The sequence below is a fragment of the Oncorhynchus clarkii genome, chromosome 5 (assembly GCF_045791955.1).
Source record: "Oncorhynchus clarkii lewisi isolate Uvic-CL-2024 chromosome 5, UVic_Ocla_1.0, whole genome shotgun sequence".
Lineage (NCBI taxonomy): Eukaryota > Metazoa > Chordata > Actinopteri > Salmoniformes > Salmonidae > Oncorhynchus > Oncorhynchus clarkii.
Window position 1 is genome coordinate 62,863,548 of NC_092151.1, and position 20,993 is coordinate 62,884,540.

The 20,993-nt window shown below is 43.1% G+C and overlaps 1 protein-coding gene across 2 annotated transcripts in view; it reads right to left on the bottom strand.

Annotated features, from left to right (window-relative positions):
* The window catches only part of LOC139409180 (RNA polymerase II elongation factor ELL-like), a 44,645-nt gene that overhangs the window by 11,382 nt on the left and 12,270 nt on the right, over positions 1-20,993 (bottom strand). For both annotated transcript variants that reach the window (XR_011634372.1, XM_071153973.1), the window contains exons 2-5: positions 8,723-8,767; positions 2,534-2,655; positions 1,552-1,715; positions 112-359 (exon numbers count right to left, since the gene is read on the bottom strand). Coding sequence is in view for 1 of the 2 variants with exons in the window: in XM_071153973.1 (XP_071010074.1) it covers positions 112-359; positions 1,552-1,715; positions 2,534-2,655; positions 8,723-8,767 (579 nt within the window). In the remaining variant the exon portion in view is untranslated. The remainder of the gene's footprint in view (positions 1-111; positions 360-1,551; positions 1,716-2,533; positions 2,656-8,722; positions 8,768-20,993) is intronic.

Genomic DNA, 20,993 nt, shown 5'->3' on the forward strand with positions numbered 1-20,993 from the left:
TTATCTGTTGAGGACACTGGGCTCAGAAGGGCCATGGGTCTGCCAAGCTCCAGTACAACTAACCTGTTGTGAAAGACACCGTACCCAAGGAGCGTGACTGACTTAACTAACCTGTTGCAGGAGGCTGTCCATAGAGTCCTTGTCGAAGGGCAAGAGGCCATCCTTCTGCAGGCGCAGGATGAGCTCAGGCTTTCTGTAAGGCTTGAGGGCCAGCAGGTGGGTGAGGCGTTCCCTCAGGGGCCTCTGCTGCGCCGTGCTCTTCTTTGCCGCACTGCTAGAGATGACAGGCCGCGACGTCCTCCGCGATGGAGCGATGTCAGACAGCCCAGGTGCCGGTTTCCGGATCTGCACCTTCTTACCTGATTAGAACAGAGACATGGCTGTGTGTCAGAAAGGTTGGGCTTGTGTGACATAACCATGAGAGGTTGGCTTTGTAGTGAGAAGTTGTTCGTAATCAACCTACAGTACATCTTCAAAAAGGCACTTAAAAGCCATCAAAATGTTTAACAGAGAAAAGTACACATTGAGCAGTACCTGTTATAATATCAGGGTGAACTTCATAAATGAACCCAACTAGTCTATATAGTCACCACAGTACAAATAGTTGAACAAGCTGCTTCCTGGCCAAACAGCTACATTAAACATATCTGTGAACCTATGATGGCGTTTCTGTGGTGAATGGGCAGTTAGGCAATTGGTTTGGTGCCAAGTCACAGGCGTGACATTGTGAAGCTCTGAGCTCCTAAACATCCTGCCAAGTCAGCCCCTTGGGCCCTACACAGGGAACCATGAGCCTGCAATTACACAAACAAAGAGCTCAGCCACTTTTCACCAGAATTAAGGTCATGTGGAGATAAGAGTGTGACTAAGACAGCTTGGGACTCAACGGAAATGACACTACACCGTTTTAACTTCCTCTCCAACAAGTAAATTGCAGTGTATCCTAAAAGCTTAATAAAAAAAAACTATGCATAATAGAGATTCTGTGGTTTGATTTCTAGGTACATTTGTTTCTGTTCAGGGCTGCTATGGCCTTTACTGAACTGCAGCAGAACCAGTTTCAGTATGCAGCTCTCCTGTGACTAGTAAAAAGCCCACACAGTATGTTTGATGTTCACTTGAAGCAGCCCTGCGTGTGTGTTTTCAGTGTGGAAATGGCATCTCTATCCTGGAGGAGGCTGGATAAGAGTCTAAAATCTTTCCCACTGGACAGGGCCACACTAGGAGGTCGGAGCGCTTGACTGATGTGGAAATAACCCACATGTTCAATAAGAGCCTGGCTGATGAGCATGCTACTGCTGACTGCCTGGCGTGCTCCACACCCTGATATGAGACAGTTTACCAGGGAGCGGCATTCACATGAAAATGTCCCTCCCACTGAGTCAGCATTCACTCACCCTGGATGTAAACAGACATGCGGGAACATCTCAAAAAATAAACTTGATAAATCTTGTATGCATCCATCCTAGACTAGGGCTAAATTAGTAGCTCATGTTTTGGCTGATTTGGGTGTAACCACAGCTCAGTGTAGACAATGCCTAAGGGCCTTACCCACGTATCTCCCCCCAGGCTTGATGACGATCGCACCCCTGCTGCGGGTCTCCTCCTCTGCCTGAGCCATGCTTTGCCTGGCCTTCTGGTAAGAGTCGTCCGTGGCACACACCGTGATCTTGTCCTGGATTCCACCCAGGCAGTCCAGCTGAATGCTCCCCTCACTGAGACAACACATAGGAGAAAGGGTTAAACAGACAGATCAACAGGTCAAGTAAGTGACCTCCTACCCTTGCTACCACTGAAGGAAAAAAAAACTTAGGTGAAACACTGTACTGCCTATAAATACTAGTGAGGAAGTACATTCAGTAAACGTTTTATGCCCAACGCTCCTAGCCGGGTTAATATTCATGACATACTACTGCCTTGAGGGCATTATAACTTGATACTCTATTCAACAGTGGATTCACACATTAACAAACCAACGTTGCATTAAATCATAATCTTTCCTGGTTTTGACTTGGTTTCCTCCTTTAATTCCTCCTAACTTTGATGATGGTTTGGCAGAGGATGAAATAAAGTTGGCAGCTCTGCCTCTGGTTTATATTGGAATTAGGGGGCTCATAAACATCCAGGGTGATGGGTGATCTCCAGCCAAACACATCTCATTAGAAATGGTTGAGGACATGATAGGTGTTAACACTAGACAGTCAGAGCCGAGACTTAGTTCCTCTCCTTACGTCAATACGCAAACATCTGACTCAATTCAATACATCTGCAACACATTGTTCTTCGATCAGACTCCAGAGGCAGATAGGCCGAAGACCACTAGAGCAGATAGTACTCTCCTAAAAACAATCCTGTTCAGCTCTTAACCATGTTACCAAACTCCTCTGCATGGGGCCATGGTACAGGAGCTTCAATCCAAAATATAACTTTAAAAGGGTGTTAAATGTATATATAATGCGTGAATGAGTGACGAATGTGTGCATGTGTTATATGTCAAAGAGGGGATGAGGCCAGTTCCTCTGTGGTCCCTCACCTGGTGATGTACTGCTGGATGCAGTCAAAGCTGCCCTGTGGGTTGTCTCTACCCACATTGGACAAGTAGAAAGTAAACAGTCGTAGCTCATTCGGATTTTCCGACCATGGTATTGAGATTTTCTGTGGACAGAGAAAATAATAAATCAAATGGTTAACATCCTTCCCTGAGAGTGCATTTAATGATGAATATAGGAAAGGTCATCCATAATCTGTTACAATCAATACATCCACCAGCTTGTGACAGATTTAGAGAATTATTCATATACCATGAATAATATATACCATATACAGTAAAACCACTTATGAGCCATCTTGTGTACTGGTGTGGAGTACAGTAGGTCTCCAATAGGGGAACCATATCAGCTTTAGAAATTAAACTACAAATATCTGCAAAGCTCTAAATGCTGGTTGACCCACTAAGCATGCCCCAGGCCCATCTGGTGTTCTGACATGTTCAGTGAATAAAGTCAAAGCATTACTTGTCCCCTGGGTGACCTCTTCAGATACAGTAAACCCACTCACCACCCCGTCACATATGAGCAAGTAACTGACAAAATAAAAGGAAACACTTTAGGAAGACCTCTTCCCATGACAGACTGACCAGGTGAAAGCTATGATCCCATAGATGTTACATGGTAAATCTAAGGCTGTCCGACTAAAAAGAACCGGTCTAAATTTTAGAACCAGTATTTTTCCATATATAGACATGTTTCAATCAAATCAACTATATGTAAACTACTGAGTTTGTCTGATGTTTTATGCATGCTGCGAATAAATAATTAAGACAATTCATTAATTTTACCTTTACTTAACTAGGCAAGCCAGTTAAGAACAAATTCTTATTTTCAATGACGGCCTAGGAACAGTGGGTTAACTCATGTTCAGGGGCAGAATTACAGATTTTTACCTTGTCAGCTCGGGGATTCGATCTTGCAACTTTCCGGTTAGTGGTCCAACGCGCTAACCACTAGGGTACTTGCCACCCCAAGAGTGAGCCTGAGATCAAACTAGTCTAACCAAAAGAAGAAGAAAAAAGGTTCCCAGTGACACGCCGAGAAGATGATCAAACTTAAACTATCTAGAGGAAGTAAAAGTCGTAACATCGGTGCCCAAGACCCATAACTCATGGTACCTTGACATGAATGGGGTATGGCAGCCGACAACCATACAGAGTTCCACTTCTTTCATTAAAAAACAAGAAACTGCGATTGCAGTGGGCTAAGGAATGAAAACACTGGACACCAGAGAACTGGAAAAACATGGCTTGGTCTTATGAATACCGGTTCCTTCTGTTTCAGGCTGATGGGAGGACTAGGGTATTGAGAAATCCATGTAAGTACATGTATCCATCATGCCATGTGTCAACGTCGCAGGCTTTTGGTGGTGTTGGATGTGTTTTCATGGCACACATTGATAAGTGGAGCAACGTTTGAATGCCACAGGATAGCGGAACATTGCATCATGACAGCAGTGTATCCATCTGGGAATGTATTTTTTCAGCAGGGTAACCTCCCCATGCCACAAAACTAATATTGTCAGGAATGGTTCCATGAACATGAGTGAATTCAGCTTACTGCAGTAGCCTTTCCAGTCACCAGATCTCAATCCAACTGAGCATCTGTGGGATGAGATGGAACAAGCTAGTCAGAGTAGAGATCCACTACCAGCCAACTTGACAACTGCGGAAACATTGGAGTCAACGTGGGCCAGCATGTGGAACGGTTGACACATTGTAGGGTCCATGCCCCGACGAATTGAGGCTGTTGAGGGCAAATGGGGGTTTAACTCCATATTAGCAAGGTGTTAATGTTTTGTACACTGTATATTTCAAGCTTCCACAAGTGTAGTTCCTAAGTTAATTAAGCAACTAACATGTCATTTTTCTTATAACCATGTATAAAAATGTCCAGTTGCCCATTATTTTGGCTGCCATGGCTAGAAGAGATCTTGGACTTCAAAAGAGTCGTTTCAAAGGAGCATAGGGGATTTCAAGTGTGTGTCTCACCAGATCGCAACCCAATTGAACACTTATGGGATACTCTGGAACAGCGCCTGAGACTGAAGGGTGTTGTATCCCTCCAGATTTCCAGACACTTGTAGAATCTGTGCCATTGAAGCTGTGCTATTATTTTGGAAGTTGCCTGTATGTGTATTAAACAAACAAATGTGCAGTATAGGCATGTGTGTCATTCATTCCGCATGGTGGCGGTGTGAGATGAGTAACAGGGTGAGGCTTCAAGCTAATACAGGGGTGCATGGCTTCAAGCTAATACAGGGGTGCATGGCTTCAAGTTAATACAGGGGTGCATGGCCGAGCTAGGTTAGCCCACATGTTCCATGCTGTAACATTCTTAGTAAAGGCAAATACACAGCCAGCTAGACGCAACCCAGTCTCACCCCCCACCCCACACTTAGACAATTGCTCTGCTGTGCCAACATTACAGGTGTTGCAAACTTGGAAATGACTACCGCCCAGCGCTGAGGTCCAGATGCATCTAATGACAGGGGCCACAGACTTTTTTTTAAAGAGGGAAAATTATTTGTAAAATGCAAGCCGCAACAAGAAAATACCAATATTAATTTAGACAGGTGTTGCTGAGCTGTCAGACTTCAGTATCTAGGACACAAAACAGCACAATCTTAGAGAAACAGTGAGTAGGCTAAACTGGCATTAACCTAGAGTCGATGTCCACGCCCCCATGGAAATTAATTAGCATAAGCAAATATCTGTTTAATCTACAGATGTTTTTGCATCGGCTGAGTCTCAAAAACGACCGCCCGCATCTGCAGTGGAAGGTGGCAGAGCTACAGTGGTGTCAGACTAGGAGACATCCCGAAAATCGGGTCGTCACGAAAACATTCTTTAGCTTCCGAAAGGTTTGGCCAACAAACTAATAGGACTCAAACAATATGAAATCCACAAGATTCGTCTGAAGTTGGTACCACCACGACCACCTTCTGTGGGTGGGTTTGTAAATTCAATCTGGAGTGACTGGAGTAAATTCAGACCGTTGTCAGATTATCCATTCTTAAATTCAGAGCATTTAGAGCGCACACTGGAGTAGGGTTGATCTGAGCTTTCTGACCCACACAATGGCAGTCAAGTACCCAAGCCAACTGGCTAACGTTGACAAGCTTGATAGCTACTTCCAGACACAAAATGAGAGAACACCTCACTGACCATTTTACTTGCCCTAGCAGAGCTGGTTAGGCTGTTTTCAGGTTATCCAGACTGTGCGGCTGAAAATTGTATTATGCTTTTTTACCAACGTTTACTGACACAGTCCATTTTCAATGAGTGTGGAGCTTTCGTAAATTAATCAATTATTCTGCAAATTTCCAAACACACCCTTAGTAGAAACCAGGCCCCTTAGACCTTAGTGGTGAATGAACAGACATAAGCGTCCCTCTTCTCCTACATAGGAACAGATAAAGCAACACATTTCCTAATTTGATCCTGGACTTATGCTTGCTAGGGTAGAGGGTAGTTGGTTGGGTATGTGAGCTAGTCTGTCTTGTCTAACAGGAGAGGAGTGAGGGCTGTGTTGGGGTAGTTGGCTGGCTGACAGACCCCTGGCGGCTCCCTGCAGTGTTGGAGATCAGTGATTCACTCGGCTCTGTTTACCCAAGGTCCCAACACATGTGAAGCCTGCAGGTGGCCATCTATAAATAAACAGTGTCCCCGCCTTCCTGGGAGCCAAGGGCTCTGTTACGTGAGATGCTGAGCCTCCGCTCCAGTACAACCCTGCCTTACATGCTCCACATGAAGAGATCTAGCCTTTCACAGTGCCGAGTTGTCAACGAATTGCCTTGTAAGTTTATATGAAACTCAATGGGATTAGCCCCATTTACTAAATGTCCAGTTGAGGTAGCCTGGATATTACATTAATCTTACGTCACAAGAACAAAACAAATACAGGAAAACAGTCATGCTTCCGCACTCAAAGGTTCCGCTGAATGTTATCAACATTCACCGCTTCCTGTTAACTGAGGTGACTGCATATGTGCACACCATACACTTACGTTGAAATCCTCAGCTGTAGGAGTATGTTACCCTCACACACACAAAACATAATGGAAGTGTGTGTGTGTGTGTGTAACCCAAGATGACTAAGAGGGAATGGAACTCACGAAGGCAGTGGAGGGGTGAGTCAGTCGGACACTACAGGATGACAGAACCGGGCCTGACTAAGACTTCACGTAACAGATGCCCTGTTCCCATTGCAGGCATGGGGCCAACCAAAGTATTGCTGCAGTAATGGGCTACTGGCTGAGCATACTGGCAGTTATCTATGTACACTGGAAGTTCACGTAGACATGTTACCATCAGGTGGTGACTGACAACCCTCTTTAAAAGCCTTGTTAATCCACAAAAACCAGTGCCCCTCCATAAAACCACTGCATCCAGCCAAACCAGAAAGTTTGGAAGCAGCCATCTCCCAGAGGAAATGCTAAAACAAAATTATGCATTACCAAAACACGGAGCAAATGTTCAAATGAAAAAATGGGAGCATGGAAAGAGGGGAAGTTAATCCTCAACAAAAAGCTGAATGAACGGCACACTCCAGTATACCCTCTGGCCCAGAAACAGTCCCCCACCCTACCCCGCTAACATTTGAAAAGCAAGTGGATTTTAACAGCCCCCCTCTTATTTTGCAAACAAAGCCTCTTTTCAGGCCGGGGGGACTCAAGAGGACTGGCCCATCACAGCAGCTCCTCTGGTCTCATCCTCAGCACTATAATTAATGAAACTGCGGCAGGAGAGGCTGTGTAAAGCAGGGGGCCATCGTCGCTGGCACATACCGGTCTTCGCCAAATACAGCCAGACACACAGCCTGAGGAACACTGATACAAACAGGATGTTTACCTTTCCTGGCTGTTCTTTGAGCTGGTTCTATTATGCCACCCTGACCCTGGAAGTGGCTGTGAATGAAAGCTCTGCCAATATGAATGAATGTTAATGTTATGGGACTCACGGAGCAGCCGACATCATTTAGCAGCTTTCCCCCCTCATTACCCTCTCTCATTAGCGTTCCAGTGAACTCTAAAAAAGGTTCACACCCAGCCCAGCCATAACTCATCACGGAAAAACACCATATTTTCTAACCCTCTGATCTCTCAAGTTGATCGGACCAATTACTGATCCCTCCTCTCCCAATACAAGCATCTGAAATGAGCCAGGGAGGAAAAATGCAGGCATCTGATGGAGATATACCACAATAAGAAGAAATCAGCTGCTCCTTCAATACTCTCTGGCTTTATCAGATATTACAGACTGAGGGTTAAAGACATTCAAGAGAGAAGTTAAAAATAACAATCCAATGGCCACAAACCTTTCTATAATCACTCACTGGATTGCTAGGACCCACCTTCCTTCTCTACATGCTACTGTTCAGGCAGCCCACCTAGCTTTAGCTTATCTAGTCCTAAACAGTACCGATTAGACATAAGGCCTACCTAGCTTATCCAAACCAATAAATTAGACACGTTAGCAAGATCTGAGGCACCGCTCAAGTTTAAGGTCTGGAGACCTCTGACATAACAAATAGATTAATCTACACAGTAAACACCACAGGGTATAATGCAAGACATGAAAACTGTTTGAAAAGTTTTACCTCAGACATTGAGTCTGCTCCACAGTGACCCACATTAGTAAGCTTTCGTTTGGTGGAGAAACGTTGGACTAGCAGAGCTAAATGTCTTGAATGCATACAATGCTGCTCGTAATGAGAATGCAACAACGCTCACCTTAGTCTTTTTCTATTTTAATGCTACTGCAGAATGTATGGGTGAATTGTACAGGCTATTGCTGCTAGAACTGGAAGAGTGATGGGTTGGTCTGGGTCCTTGTCTCTCAGATAGCTTTCCTTTCCCTCCACACTGGGAGGGGAACCACTAGTCCAGGGCTGTGAGAACAATTGTGCTCTTCCTGCTCAGTGCAGTCACCCTAAAATTACAGGAAAATCTAATCCTGCCAGTCACCTGCAGACAACAAATACAGCTCACTGCAGTGATAGAGGCAATTTAGTCAGTGCCTGGTTATACACACACACAGGACAGTCACTGAGTTAATAATTCTTTACTGATAGGTGGTGCAAACTGAACATATCATTTGAAGACAGTGATCCCAATTTCACTCGGACAGATAGAAAATGAAAAGGTTGATAAAAACTACAAATGCACTTACCCCTTGGCTTCCAGTAAATCGTATCAGCGGTTGTGAAGACAGGCCCTGAGAGAGATGGACGAGAACAAATTAACACAGTCACATTGAAAAATGATCATACTGAACAAGTACATTTAGTGGGTAAAACTTCATAGATCCTGCTTGGTGGGGAAATGTAGTGGACTGTTCAGTAAGGCCCATTCAAGTGACAGGCACACTGCACAAAGCACTGTGCAATAGAGAAATCGAACCATCTCGAAATCACCATCGTATTACCCTTGTTATGAATCTTCAAAAAGTCTAGTCATTGAGGCCTTGCTATCGCTCAACCCATTAAACCATCCCTTTAGAGGGTGACAGGATTGAAATGCAAAGCAAGCAGCAGGCTATCAACTTCAATCAGCAGAGCTTCCTCCTTTTCATATGTGTTCACCTACATACACACACAAGCAGACAGATACACAGGCATATTCATCAGATAATCTGTACGCATAAAAAGCAGCATGCCAGTACCTGGGCAGTCATTTGTTCTATAGCACACAGGCCGTTCATTACAACAACCAGTCAATCAGTATAGTGTTCAAGGTGCTGACATTTTTCAAAATATTTTTAGCTGTTAGCAGCCCCCAGATGAGGCTGATAAATGAAGTTGTGGGGTACAAACACAGTCAATAAATCCTCTAGATTTTCGCAAAGCACACCCATAAAATCAGATGAGCATTGAGCATAGCCTGATGACTATAGGCTTGGCCAGTATCCCGGGGTATTTGGAACAAGCCACGGGATGGTTTTATAATACCGCCAAAACTATTTATTTTAAGCATTCAAATCTATTTGAATATTTGTAGCTACTTTAAGTAAACACCTGCAGTCAACTTGTGCAATACATTAGGAGATAAAGAACATTGCGTTCTTCATTACATCTGTCACATTACGTACAGTAGCTTACTGTAGTCCCCAGTCACTGTTTACAAGCACACAATGACAAGATACCGGTGCCTTGTGAGTCACACGGTTGTGCAGCATGCGCCAGGTGATCTAATCACAGTATGGAATTCACAACTAAAATGTTTGCCAGCTAGATATTTTATAAATATTACGTCCTAAATGCTCTGCAGTTGTACATTTGGTTTGCTAATTTAGTAGCTAGTTAAGTGGTTTGCTTCTTCCAAAAATCAAGCATTTGCTTGTTGACAGCAGAGAATCCCCTCCTGGAACAAGAGCCTTGCTGGTTAAGTGGCGTTTGAGTTAAATTGGATCGTTTAGGTCAGAAACGTACAAAATGTTGGCAATGCCCTCATTAGCATTTAGTTAGCGTTGTCTAACGATTCCTTATTACAAGTATTTCCAAAGTGGGGTACGCCGTTGGGGGGGTAGAGGTCGACTGATTAAATAGGGCCAATATCAAGTTCATAACAATCGGAAATCTGTAATTTTGGACACCGATTTTATTTTTTTTACACCTTTATTTATCCTTTATTTAACTAGGCAAGTAAGTTAACACATTCTTATTTTCAATGACGGTCTAGGAACGGTGGGTTAACTGCCTTGTTCAGGGGCAGAACGACAGATTTTTACCTTGTCAGCTCAGGGATTCAATCTTGCAACCTTACGGTTAAGTAGTCCAAAGCTCTAACCACCTGCCTCACGAGGAGACAGCCTGTTACACGAATGCAGTAAGAAGCCAAGGTAAGTTGCTAGCTAGCATTAAACTTAATCAATCATAAATCACTAGTTATAACTACACATGGTTGATGATATTACTAGTTTAGCGTGTCCTGCGTTGCATATAATCGATGCGGTGTGCATTTGCGAAAAAGGACTGTCGATGCTCCAACGTGTACCGAACCATAAACATCAATGCCTTTCTTAAAATCAATACACAGAAGTATATATTTTTAAACCTGCATATTTAGCTAAAAGAAAATCTAGGTTAGCAGGTAATATTAACCAGGTGAAATTGTGTCACTTCTCTTGCGTTCATTGCACGCAGAGTCAGGGTATATGCAACCGTTTGGGCCGTCTGGCTCGTTTACGAGATGATCGTTTCCGGATTCGACCATATTAATGACATACACACATTTCTGTGTGTTATGTTATAATTAAGTCTGATTTGATAGAGCAGTCTGAGTGATGGTAGGCACCAGCAGGCTCATAAGCATTCATTCAAACAGCACTTCTGTGCGTTTTGCCAACAGCTCTGCTGTTTATGACTTCAAGCCTACCAACTCCCGAGATTAGGCTGGTGTAACCGACGTGATGTGAAATGGCTAGCTAGTTAGCGGGATGCTAATAGCGTTTCAAACGTCACTCGCTCTGAGACTTGGAGTAGTTGTTCCCCTTGCTCTGCATGGGTAACGCTGCTTCGAGGGTGGCTGTTGTCGTTGTGTTCCTGGTTCGAGCCCAGGTAGGAGCGAAGAGAGGTACAGAAGCTATACTGTTACACTGGCAATACTAAAGTGCCTATAAGAACATCCAAAGGTATATGAAATACAAATGGTAGAGAGAAATGTAGTCCTATAATTTCTATAATAACTACAACCTAAAACTTCTTACCTGGGAATATTGAAGACTCATGTTAAAAGGAACCACCAGCTTTCATATGTTCTGATGTTCTGAGCAAGGAACTTAAACGTTAGCTTTCTTACATGGCACATTTTGCACTTTTACTTTCTTCTCCAACACTTTGTTTTTGCATTATTTAAACCAAATTGAACATGTTTCATTATTTATTTGAGGCTACATTGATTTTTATTGATGTATTATATTAAGTTAAAGTGTTGATTCAGTATTGTTGTAATTGTCATTATTACAAATAAATAAAAATTGGCAGATTAATCGGTATCAGCTTTTTGTCCTCCAATAATCTGTATTGGCGCTGAAAAATCATAATCGGTCAACCTCTAATAGAGACCCATACCAGCTCTACTGGTAGAACTGTTACTACCAGCAGTACTTCACCTGTTGATGGCAAGTTGTTCTGCCTCCACGAGCACAACCAACGCTAGCATCAGTAACTGTACATTTGTTGTTAGCCCAGCTAGCACGGACACTGACAGTTGTAAATCTGATGCAGCTGAAGAGCTACCCGAACAGACAGGACGGTGGACCATCGAAAAGGGGCAAATATTCTAAATACATTGATTTGGGGTTCACTTATATATTGGGAGAAGTGCCTTTCCTTCCGTGTTTGGTGCGCAAAAGTACTCAACTCAATGAAACCTTGACTCTTGCAGACATTTTAGAAAAAAATCATGCTAATTTTAAAAATAAGCCACGGGAGTTTGAGTGAGAATTAAGACGACTTTCGAGTAGTAAGACTAAGTTGGCTGACGACAACGGGCGTAAGCCTGATCACCGACAGCGATGAGACGACATATAGGGAGGTCAAATAACTGGCAGCGTGGTGCCAGGACAACAACCTCTCCCTCAATGTGAGTAAGACAAAGGAGCGGTTCGTGGACTACAGGAAAAGACGTGCCGAACAGGCCCCCATTAACATTGACAAGGCTGTAGTGGAGCAGGTTGTGAGCTTCAAGTTCCTTGGAGTCCACATCAACAAACTATCATGGTCCAAACATACCAAGACAGTCGTGAAGAGGGCACGACAAAAAACGTATTCCCCCTCAGGAGACTGAAAAGATTTGGCATGGGTTCCCAGATCATCAAAAGGTTGTACAGCTGCACCATCGACAGCATCCTGACCGGTTGCATCACCGCCTGGTATGGCAACTACTCAGCATCTGACCGTAAGGCGTACGTCACTGGGGCCAAGCTTCCTGCCATCCTGGACCTATATAATAGGTGGTGTCAGAGGAAAGACCATAAAATTGTCAGAGACTCCAGTCACTCCAAGTTATAGAGTGTTCTCTCTGCTACCGCACAGCAAGATGCACCGGAGCGCCAAGTCTAGGACCAGAATGCTCCTAAACAGCTTCTACCCCCAAGCGATTAGGCTGATGAACAATTCATGAATTGATTTGCTAAAATAAAACATACTATTAATAAGATTGGGCTAAAAGCATCATATATGGTGAGCTACTGAATGGCTTAGAGAGACAAGCCCCATACTATTGTGGAGGACTTAATTCTTCCTGCCTGGGACAAAGTAAACCATTTTCACTGTAAAGCAAGGCCACCGAACTCTCGTGTATTTTCTGTACAACGCAATGATTTGGGCAGCGACCATGTAATGCTTTTACAACATACTGAAGGGCGCTGGTTATCAAGGGGCTAAGTACTGACGTTTTTAAAAATTGAGACGAGTTTAAAGTTCTTTACAGACCATAATTCACACGAATGGCCTATCTGGGTGATGTTTTTTCCCCTCTCCTGAAGGATCTGAATCTAGGATTACAGGGAGTTTACATACACTTAGGTTGGAGTCATACCAACTCATTTTTCAACCACTCCACACATTTGTTAAACTACAGTTTTAGCAAGTCAGTTAGGACATCTACTTTGTGCATGACATGTAATTTTTCCAAAAATTGTTTACAGAGATTATTTCACTTAACCACAATTCCAGTAGGTCAGGGGTTTACATACACAAAGCTGACTGTGCCTTTAACAGCTTGGAAAATTCCAGAATATTGTGCCATAGGCTAATTGACATCATTTGAGTCAATTGGAGGTGTACCTGTGGATGTATGTCAAGGCCTACAAAATTGTAGACCCCCACAAGTGGTTCATCCTTGGGAGCAATTCCGCCTGAAGGTACCACATTCATCTGTACAAACAATAGTACGCAAGTATAAACACCATGGGAACACGCAACTGTCATACTGCTCAGGAAGGAGACGCATTCTGTCTCCTAGAGATGAACGTACTTTGGTGAGAAAAGAGCAAATCAATCCCAGAACAGCAGCAAAGGACCATGTGAAGATGCTGGAGGAAACTGGTACAAAATTATCTATATCCACAGTAAAATTAGTCCTATATTGACATAACCTGAAAGGCCACTCAGCAAGGAAGAAGCCACTTCTCCAAAACCGCCATAAAAAAGCCAGACTACGGTTTGCAACTGCACATGTGGACAAAGATTGTACTTTTTGGAGGAATGTCCTCTGGTCTGATGAAACAAAGATCATACTTTTTGGCCATAATGATCATCTTTATGTTTGGAGGATTGCAAGCCGAAGAACCACCGTGAAGCACGGGGGTGGCAGCATCATGTTGTGGGGGTGCTTTGCTGAAGGAGGGACTGGTGCCCTTCACAAAATAGACAGCATCATGAGGAAGGGAAATTTTGTGGATATATAGAAGCAACATCTCAGGACATCAGTCAGGAAGTTAAAGCTTGGGTCGCAAATGGGTCTTCCAAATGGACAATGACCCCTCTCTCCAATACAAACCAACATGGCAGAGTTATGTGCATCCTTTCAAGCACACCCTTCTCATTAACCTGTGGTGAGTTATTCCCCATTTTCAATGAACAAAAGGTTTTATAAAATTATTATTTTTTGTGCCCTGTTCCTATAAGAGCTCGTTCTCACTTCACACGAGCCAGGTTGTGACAAAAGCTCACACTCATTCTTATGAATACTAAATGTATCGTATAGTGTGTGTGGCAAGCTTACAATGAAGGCAAAAAACAACATTTGAGAATGTGCTGACCATGGTGCTAGAAACAGTACGCAGCTGGAGGTTGAATGTTTGAGCAAAATAACTTTGGTAAACAAGTTGTACACAATCTTCCATCCAAAGCATGTGGGGTTTTGGAGCCCCATCAGTGTTATCATCCGTTCAACCTACAACAAAGCCTGACCGTATCTGAATGTGTGAGAGAAAAATAAGATTGAAGAACAAGTTCCCCTTTTCACCTTTGGTTAAGCTTTAAACCTATTACACAATGGTGTACACCACTAATGCTAAAGAAGCCATGGTAGCAGCACAGCAGACAGCTGGGCATATGTCAGTGTGTAGCCTACTCTATCCAAGTCAAGCAGACATAGCCATTAACATACCACTACTGAGGCAACTTTTGGTTGCATGATGAGACTTAAGAGCATAACATGATTTTCCTGATGGCAGACAAAGCACAAAAATTAATTCCACTAAGCAGTGCCAAGCTTCTATAAGTCAGCCTGCCTATGTAATGAACAATATCCGGAGGGAAAATACTTGACGACAACTGACAAGCAAGAGGAAGTCCATCTGGTTTCCTTCCTCATTGACACGTCTGGAGCTCACATGAACCATAAAGCGAGGCTAGCCTGCCCAGAGCAGCCTTTGGAAAGAGCAGGGTCGTGCTGCCACTGAGGGGATGCTGGCCGTGCAGAACACCCAACCACTGACAGAGCCCTACAAAATGTGTTTTATTACGCGTCTTTCTGAGAGATATGATAAGTACATTTTTTACATGCATTTATGCCCTTATTTTAGGCACTAATCTTTATCTATGCTTAAATGTTACTGGTACCGGGAACCTTCAGACGAGTCGAGGCTGGTGAAGGCCCTAGAGCAAAACAGAGAACATCATCGTGTTCGTGAGAATCTCATCTTTCAAGAGTGTAGTTTGAGGGCCAAACCGTTTGGACGCTACATCCAATTTTGTGAGAAGCCCGATTTTCGGGATGTCTCATGGTTTAACAAACACCGCTTTAGCTCTGCCACCTTTCACCGCAGATGCGGTAATATAGGCGGATTGAGACGCAGCTTGAACAGACGCATTTTAATGTGGATTTAAAAAAAAAAATCATTTGATTTTACACAGGGGCGTGACCATTGTAGGCTAAGGGTTAATGCAAGTGAGCACTAGCAAGAGACCATTGGTTAGCGATGCTTCTGTAGCGCTCCTGTGATGTCCGGTCCTCTGGCAGTCTATGGGGGTGCCACAGGGTTCAATTCTCGGGCCGACTCTTTTCGCTGTATATATCAATGACGTTGCTCTTGCTGCGGGCGATTCTCTGATCCACCTCTACGCAGACGACACCATTCTGTATACTTCTGGCCCTTCCTTGGACACTGTGCTATCTAACCTCCAAACGAGCTTCAATGCTATACAACACTCCTTCCGTAGCCTCCAACTGCTCTTAAACGCTAGTAAAACCAAATGCATGCTTTTCAACCGTTCGCTGCCTGCACCCGCACGCCCGACTAACATCACCACCCTGGATGGTTCCGACCTAGAATATGTGGACATCTATAAGTACCTAGGTGTCTGGCTAGACTAAACTCTCCTTCCAGACTCATATCAAACATCTCCAATCCAAAATCAAATCTAGAATCGGCTTTCTATTTCGCAACAAAGCCTCCTTCACTCACGCCGCCAAACTTAGCCTAGTAAAACTGACTATCCTATCGATCCTCGACTTCGGCAATGTCATCTACAAAATAGCTTCCAATACTCTACTCAGCAAACCGGATGCAGTTTATCACAGTGCCATCCGTTTTGTTACTAAAGCACCTTATACCACCCACCACTGCGACCTGTATGCTCTAGTTGGCTGGCCCTCGCTAAATATTCGTCGCCAGACCCACTAGCTCCAGGTCATCTACAAGTCCATGCTAGGTAAAGCTCCGCCTTATCTCAGTTCACTGGTCACGATGGCAACACCCACCCGTAGCACGCGCTCCAGCAGGTGTATCTCACTGATCATCCCTAAAGCCAACACCTCATTTGGCCGCCTTTCGTTCCAGTTCTCTGCTGCCTGTGACTGGAATGAATTGCAAAAATCGCTTAAGTTGGAGACTTATCTCCCTCACTAACTTCAAACATCTGCTATCTGATCAGCTAATTGATCCCTGCAGCTGTACATAGTCTATCGGTAAATAGCCCACCCAATTTACCTACCTCATCCCCATACTGTTTTTATTTATTTACTTTTCTGCTCTTTTGCACACCAATATCTCTACCCGCACATGACCATCTGATCATTTATCACTCGTGTTAATCTGCTAAATTGTAATAATTTGCCTACCTCATGCCTTTTGCACACAATGTATATAGACTTTATTTTTATTTTTTCCCCCCACTGTTATTGACTTGTTTATTGTTTACGCCATGTGTAACTCTGTGTTGTCTGTTCACACTGCTATGCTTTATCTTGGCCAGGTCGCAGTTGTAAATGAGAACTTGTTCTCAACTAGCCTACCTGGTTAAATAAAGGTGAAATAAAAATATAAAAATAAAACACCTGCTTAATTTGGCACGTGACATAAAATTCGATTTGCTAAACAAATGGACACTGGATTTATGTCAATAGTCATGATCTCATTCTGCCAGGTAGGCATAGGTTACTTTGAAGTTGACATTTAATTAACACTTTACGAAAAGCCTTTCCATCTACCAGAAGGTTATCATTAGCATCGCTAACGGCTACACACGTTTCAGAAAGAGGCTAGAAAATATGAAATCACTGATGCCTTTTCTTGTCATGATTAAGTTCAATACATTTAGTTGACTTCCTACTAAGTTCCATACATTTTATATTGTCGAATTCCGTTTTAATGTCTGGATTCCGTGATTGCGTCCACGTTCTCCACAATGCAGATGTTATAGGGCCCTACTGAACACAGCGACAGAGCTCACACACTGGCAGCTGAGAACATGGCACTGAACAGGGTAGCCCCTGGCATGCGTACTTTCCCATTAGTCATATAATTATGGTTTTTAGTGTTCTCAAATCATGGGTGACTTTTGACACATCAAAAAGGTTCAGGTTCTTTTTTTGCCACATCCTTATGAGAATGAGGTGCTAACTTGAACAAACTATGTGGTGAATGCAGATTCAGTGCAAATTGGGCATAAAGATAACGCACAAGGAATGTATTAAAACCAACACCCGTGGTCAGATTTGAGTGAATGATTTGGAATATGTGATGCAATGTGAGAATTTTAATTTCACAAGTAACAATACCAAACAGTCATTGAAACGGGCACTTTATATTTCTAACCAACGATATTCTCCAATACAACCACTCCCTTTCCGGACAAGAGATCCCCTCTGGTTTTACCTAGACGTGTGTGCTCAAGTCCAACTAGCCAGCCAGACCTTTAATGGAGCCTGCACATTCAGCCCCCCCCCCCACCACTGCAATGTAAAACAGAGCACCGAATTTAGCTCCCCCCTCCCCCTCCACTGACAGAGTGCAACACTCAGCCTGTTCATTTGAACGGGCTGCTGACATGTCACTATTCTCTGGGACTGGAGCCCAGAATGTTCTACAGAGCTAACCTTAGGACAGAATGTGGCCCCTGACTAGGTCTGGGGCGATCGCAGTATTGCAATACTCGTTAGTGTTGCGGCAAGGAAACAAAAAAAAGCACATTGAACTTCTTTAGGAAAACAGCCCCAATCATGGAAACAAAGATTACATGTGACTAGATTACATTTACTTTCCAAGCTATAGCACACAATATTTGACATACAGCAGGTTTTTAAAGGACCAAAGTGTTGCCTGCTTTGTGTTTTGATTTTTGCCATGGAAAAACTATTGCAATACTGGTAAAGTCACAGCCCTAATTCTGACCGTGACTCAATGACAGGGCCATGGAAGTTCACACAACACCAGAGAATGGCCACCATCTGGTGTCATGCAACAAAGAGACAAATCTGATTGAGTCTAGGCCCAAGATTACGAAGGTACTCCCCGGGGAGTACCTTCGTAAGACAAAGACTGATAACACAGGGTTAGAATAGAGAGTTGAGCGATGGTGATCCTTCAACATTCACCTTTTGTTGGCACTTGAATGAGTGGTTTGGACACGGGGAAGTTATTGACCTGCAGACTAGTTGGCAAAGTGTCAGCTGTCTGAGTCTCGTGTTACCTGCATGCGAAGAGAAGACAGATATGCGGAGAAGACATATGCACAGACCCATTCCTGCCAAAGCAAAAGCACAATGTTTTCACTGGTGCTTTCCCCTTTTAACATTAGGGGTACATTCTATTTGGATTACAGTCCTGCAATAGAAGAGACAATAATAGTTAGTCTTAATCCCCATCCACATGAACCTGCCTGTAACAAGACTAGCATGCCATGTGTCAGGTCAGTAGGAGAGCTACTCCTAAAACATTGCAGGCCTCAATGTTAACCAAATAAACATCCCAATAGATAACAGTGCAGTGGTGTATTTCCCTCACCTCACTGGGGAGATATTTGCACTACTATAAAAACACTGGTTTAAAGCTTAAACTCAATGTAACAAATGCTCACAAATCAATGAGGGTCATTGTGTTGGCTTATTTGGAATCACGTCAAGGTGTCTGCACACTTTGAAACAAAAATGTACTACTTTACATTAAACTGCTTAATGTATTAAACCACATAGGCCTAAAACAGCTTAAATTAATGATTGACAGACGAGGCCGTTTCCACATGGATAGATATGACATTTTTTCATGTACCAGTGACGTTTGAAAATAGTGACGACATAACACTATTGTTCCACTCTTTAAAACAAAATCAAAATACTACGAGGTTAGGCTAGTTTGCAACAGCTGCCTGTAGAGGAACTGAGCAATCAAATTCCTTAGAAAGAAAATTTCAGTCGGAAAGTGAAGGTGACATGTCTATGAAGCTTCTACAAACAGCAGAAATTGGAACTTGAGATACCTTACTTAGAACTATGAAAAATCTCAATGCATTAAAAAGGAACTCTTTGATGGGAGTTCCAGTTGTAGGTTGAAGTGGGGAAGACTATTCAAGATGTGACATAACGGATTCTGCGTTTTTCTGGCAGAAAAAGGACAGACAACACAGATCTAAAATTATTCTTATTGGAAAAACTGCTCGGCGTCAGTCAGAGTTTGCTCCAAATAATGAATGTAAAAGGACTAATTTTGTGTTTCAGTTGCACTTCTCTGGGTCAGATAAATCTCTGCTTTCGTCTTGACCAATCAAATTCCAATTCTCGCTAGTGTCCCATTCGTTCTGTTCAAACTGGGGAGTCAGCATTCCTTAAATATCCATGGCACCAGGGCTGGCTGACCAGCACGAAGCAACAAAATCTAGACCCGTCGCTGTTACTTCCCATAGGGTCGGAAACCTTCCCTGTATCATCTCAGATGGCATGAGACAAACTTTCAAAGTGCGTTCCTTGACAAATAAGAAAATGACATGAGTTTCAGACAATGCAAAATATGGACTACTGTTTAACAAATGGGCAAAAAGCAGTAAGAAAGTACATTCTATTTTGGCTTATATCAACTGACAGATTGCACGATTGGGTGGAAACATGTCTTTATGAGGCTGGAATACACCATTTCCAGTGACAGCCAATCGAAGGCCTTCACCGGAAGCAACAAACGTGCATACTAAGTGAAGCAGCAGGTAGCCTAGTGGTTAGAGCGTTGGGCCAGTAACCGAAAGGATTGTCCCCCGGAGCTGACAAGGCAAAAATCTGTCCTTCTGCCCACTGTACCCCGCTAGGTCGTCATGGTAAATAAGAATTTGTTCTTAACTGACAACTAGTAAAAATTAAAAAGTAGGAGAGAGGACAGCTCATTAAAGCTCAATCAGTCCCTTGTCTTTAGTGTCAAGGGGAAAAGTCAACAGAGCATTAACATCTCTCCTTGAGCCCGCCAGCAAACTAAAAGGCTTTCCAATGACAAGATATGAGGCATCTCCTCTGCTAGTTTGTGAAGCTACTTGTAGCAAACATCTCTAAGCTTACGAGCAAGACTGGATCACATGTGAGAAACATGTTTTTACTCAGCTTATGAAAAACTGGTTAGAAATTATAAACCTCTCTTCATTCCTTTAATCATATGTAGAGCTCAATGCTGTGTAAGGAACGTAATGTGAAAATGAATTCTGCCTGCACAGAAGACAAGAATAACTTGGCCTTTACCTCATACATTGAAACCAAAACGCTTTGGGCCAAAACAGTGTCAATCATCCCAGAGGGACACCAAAAGTTCAACTCAATTTCTATCCATTTTGCTGAAATAGCCTATTGTAGGTGCAATCTTGAAGGTTTTGGCATGATTTCATACACTGGTTGCTTTTCTAAAAAAGGTTACTGCTTTAGTAACTGGAGGCATCTGGCAGCAAAATATACTTTGATGAAAACCAGCAGCCATTTGAATAAACACTACCTATCAAAAAACAAAAGATGGAACAGTAGAATGTTCTGAAAAGGTCTTGGACGGTATTCAATTCTTTACAACCTGCGCTTGTCTGACTATTGGGTAGAGGACGACTGCATCCTATAAGATGCCACGTTAACACTTTGCAGTCCATTTATATCAAAGCGTCAAAAGGATAAAATATTAGGGCCCTAATATCACATTAGGGCTTATTTTTCCTTGTGTGTTAGGCTCCAGATTGGCAATCCCCAGAATGGAG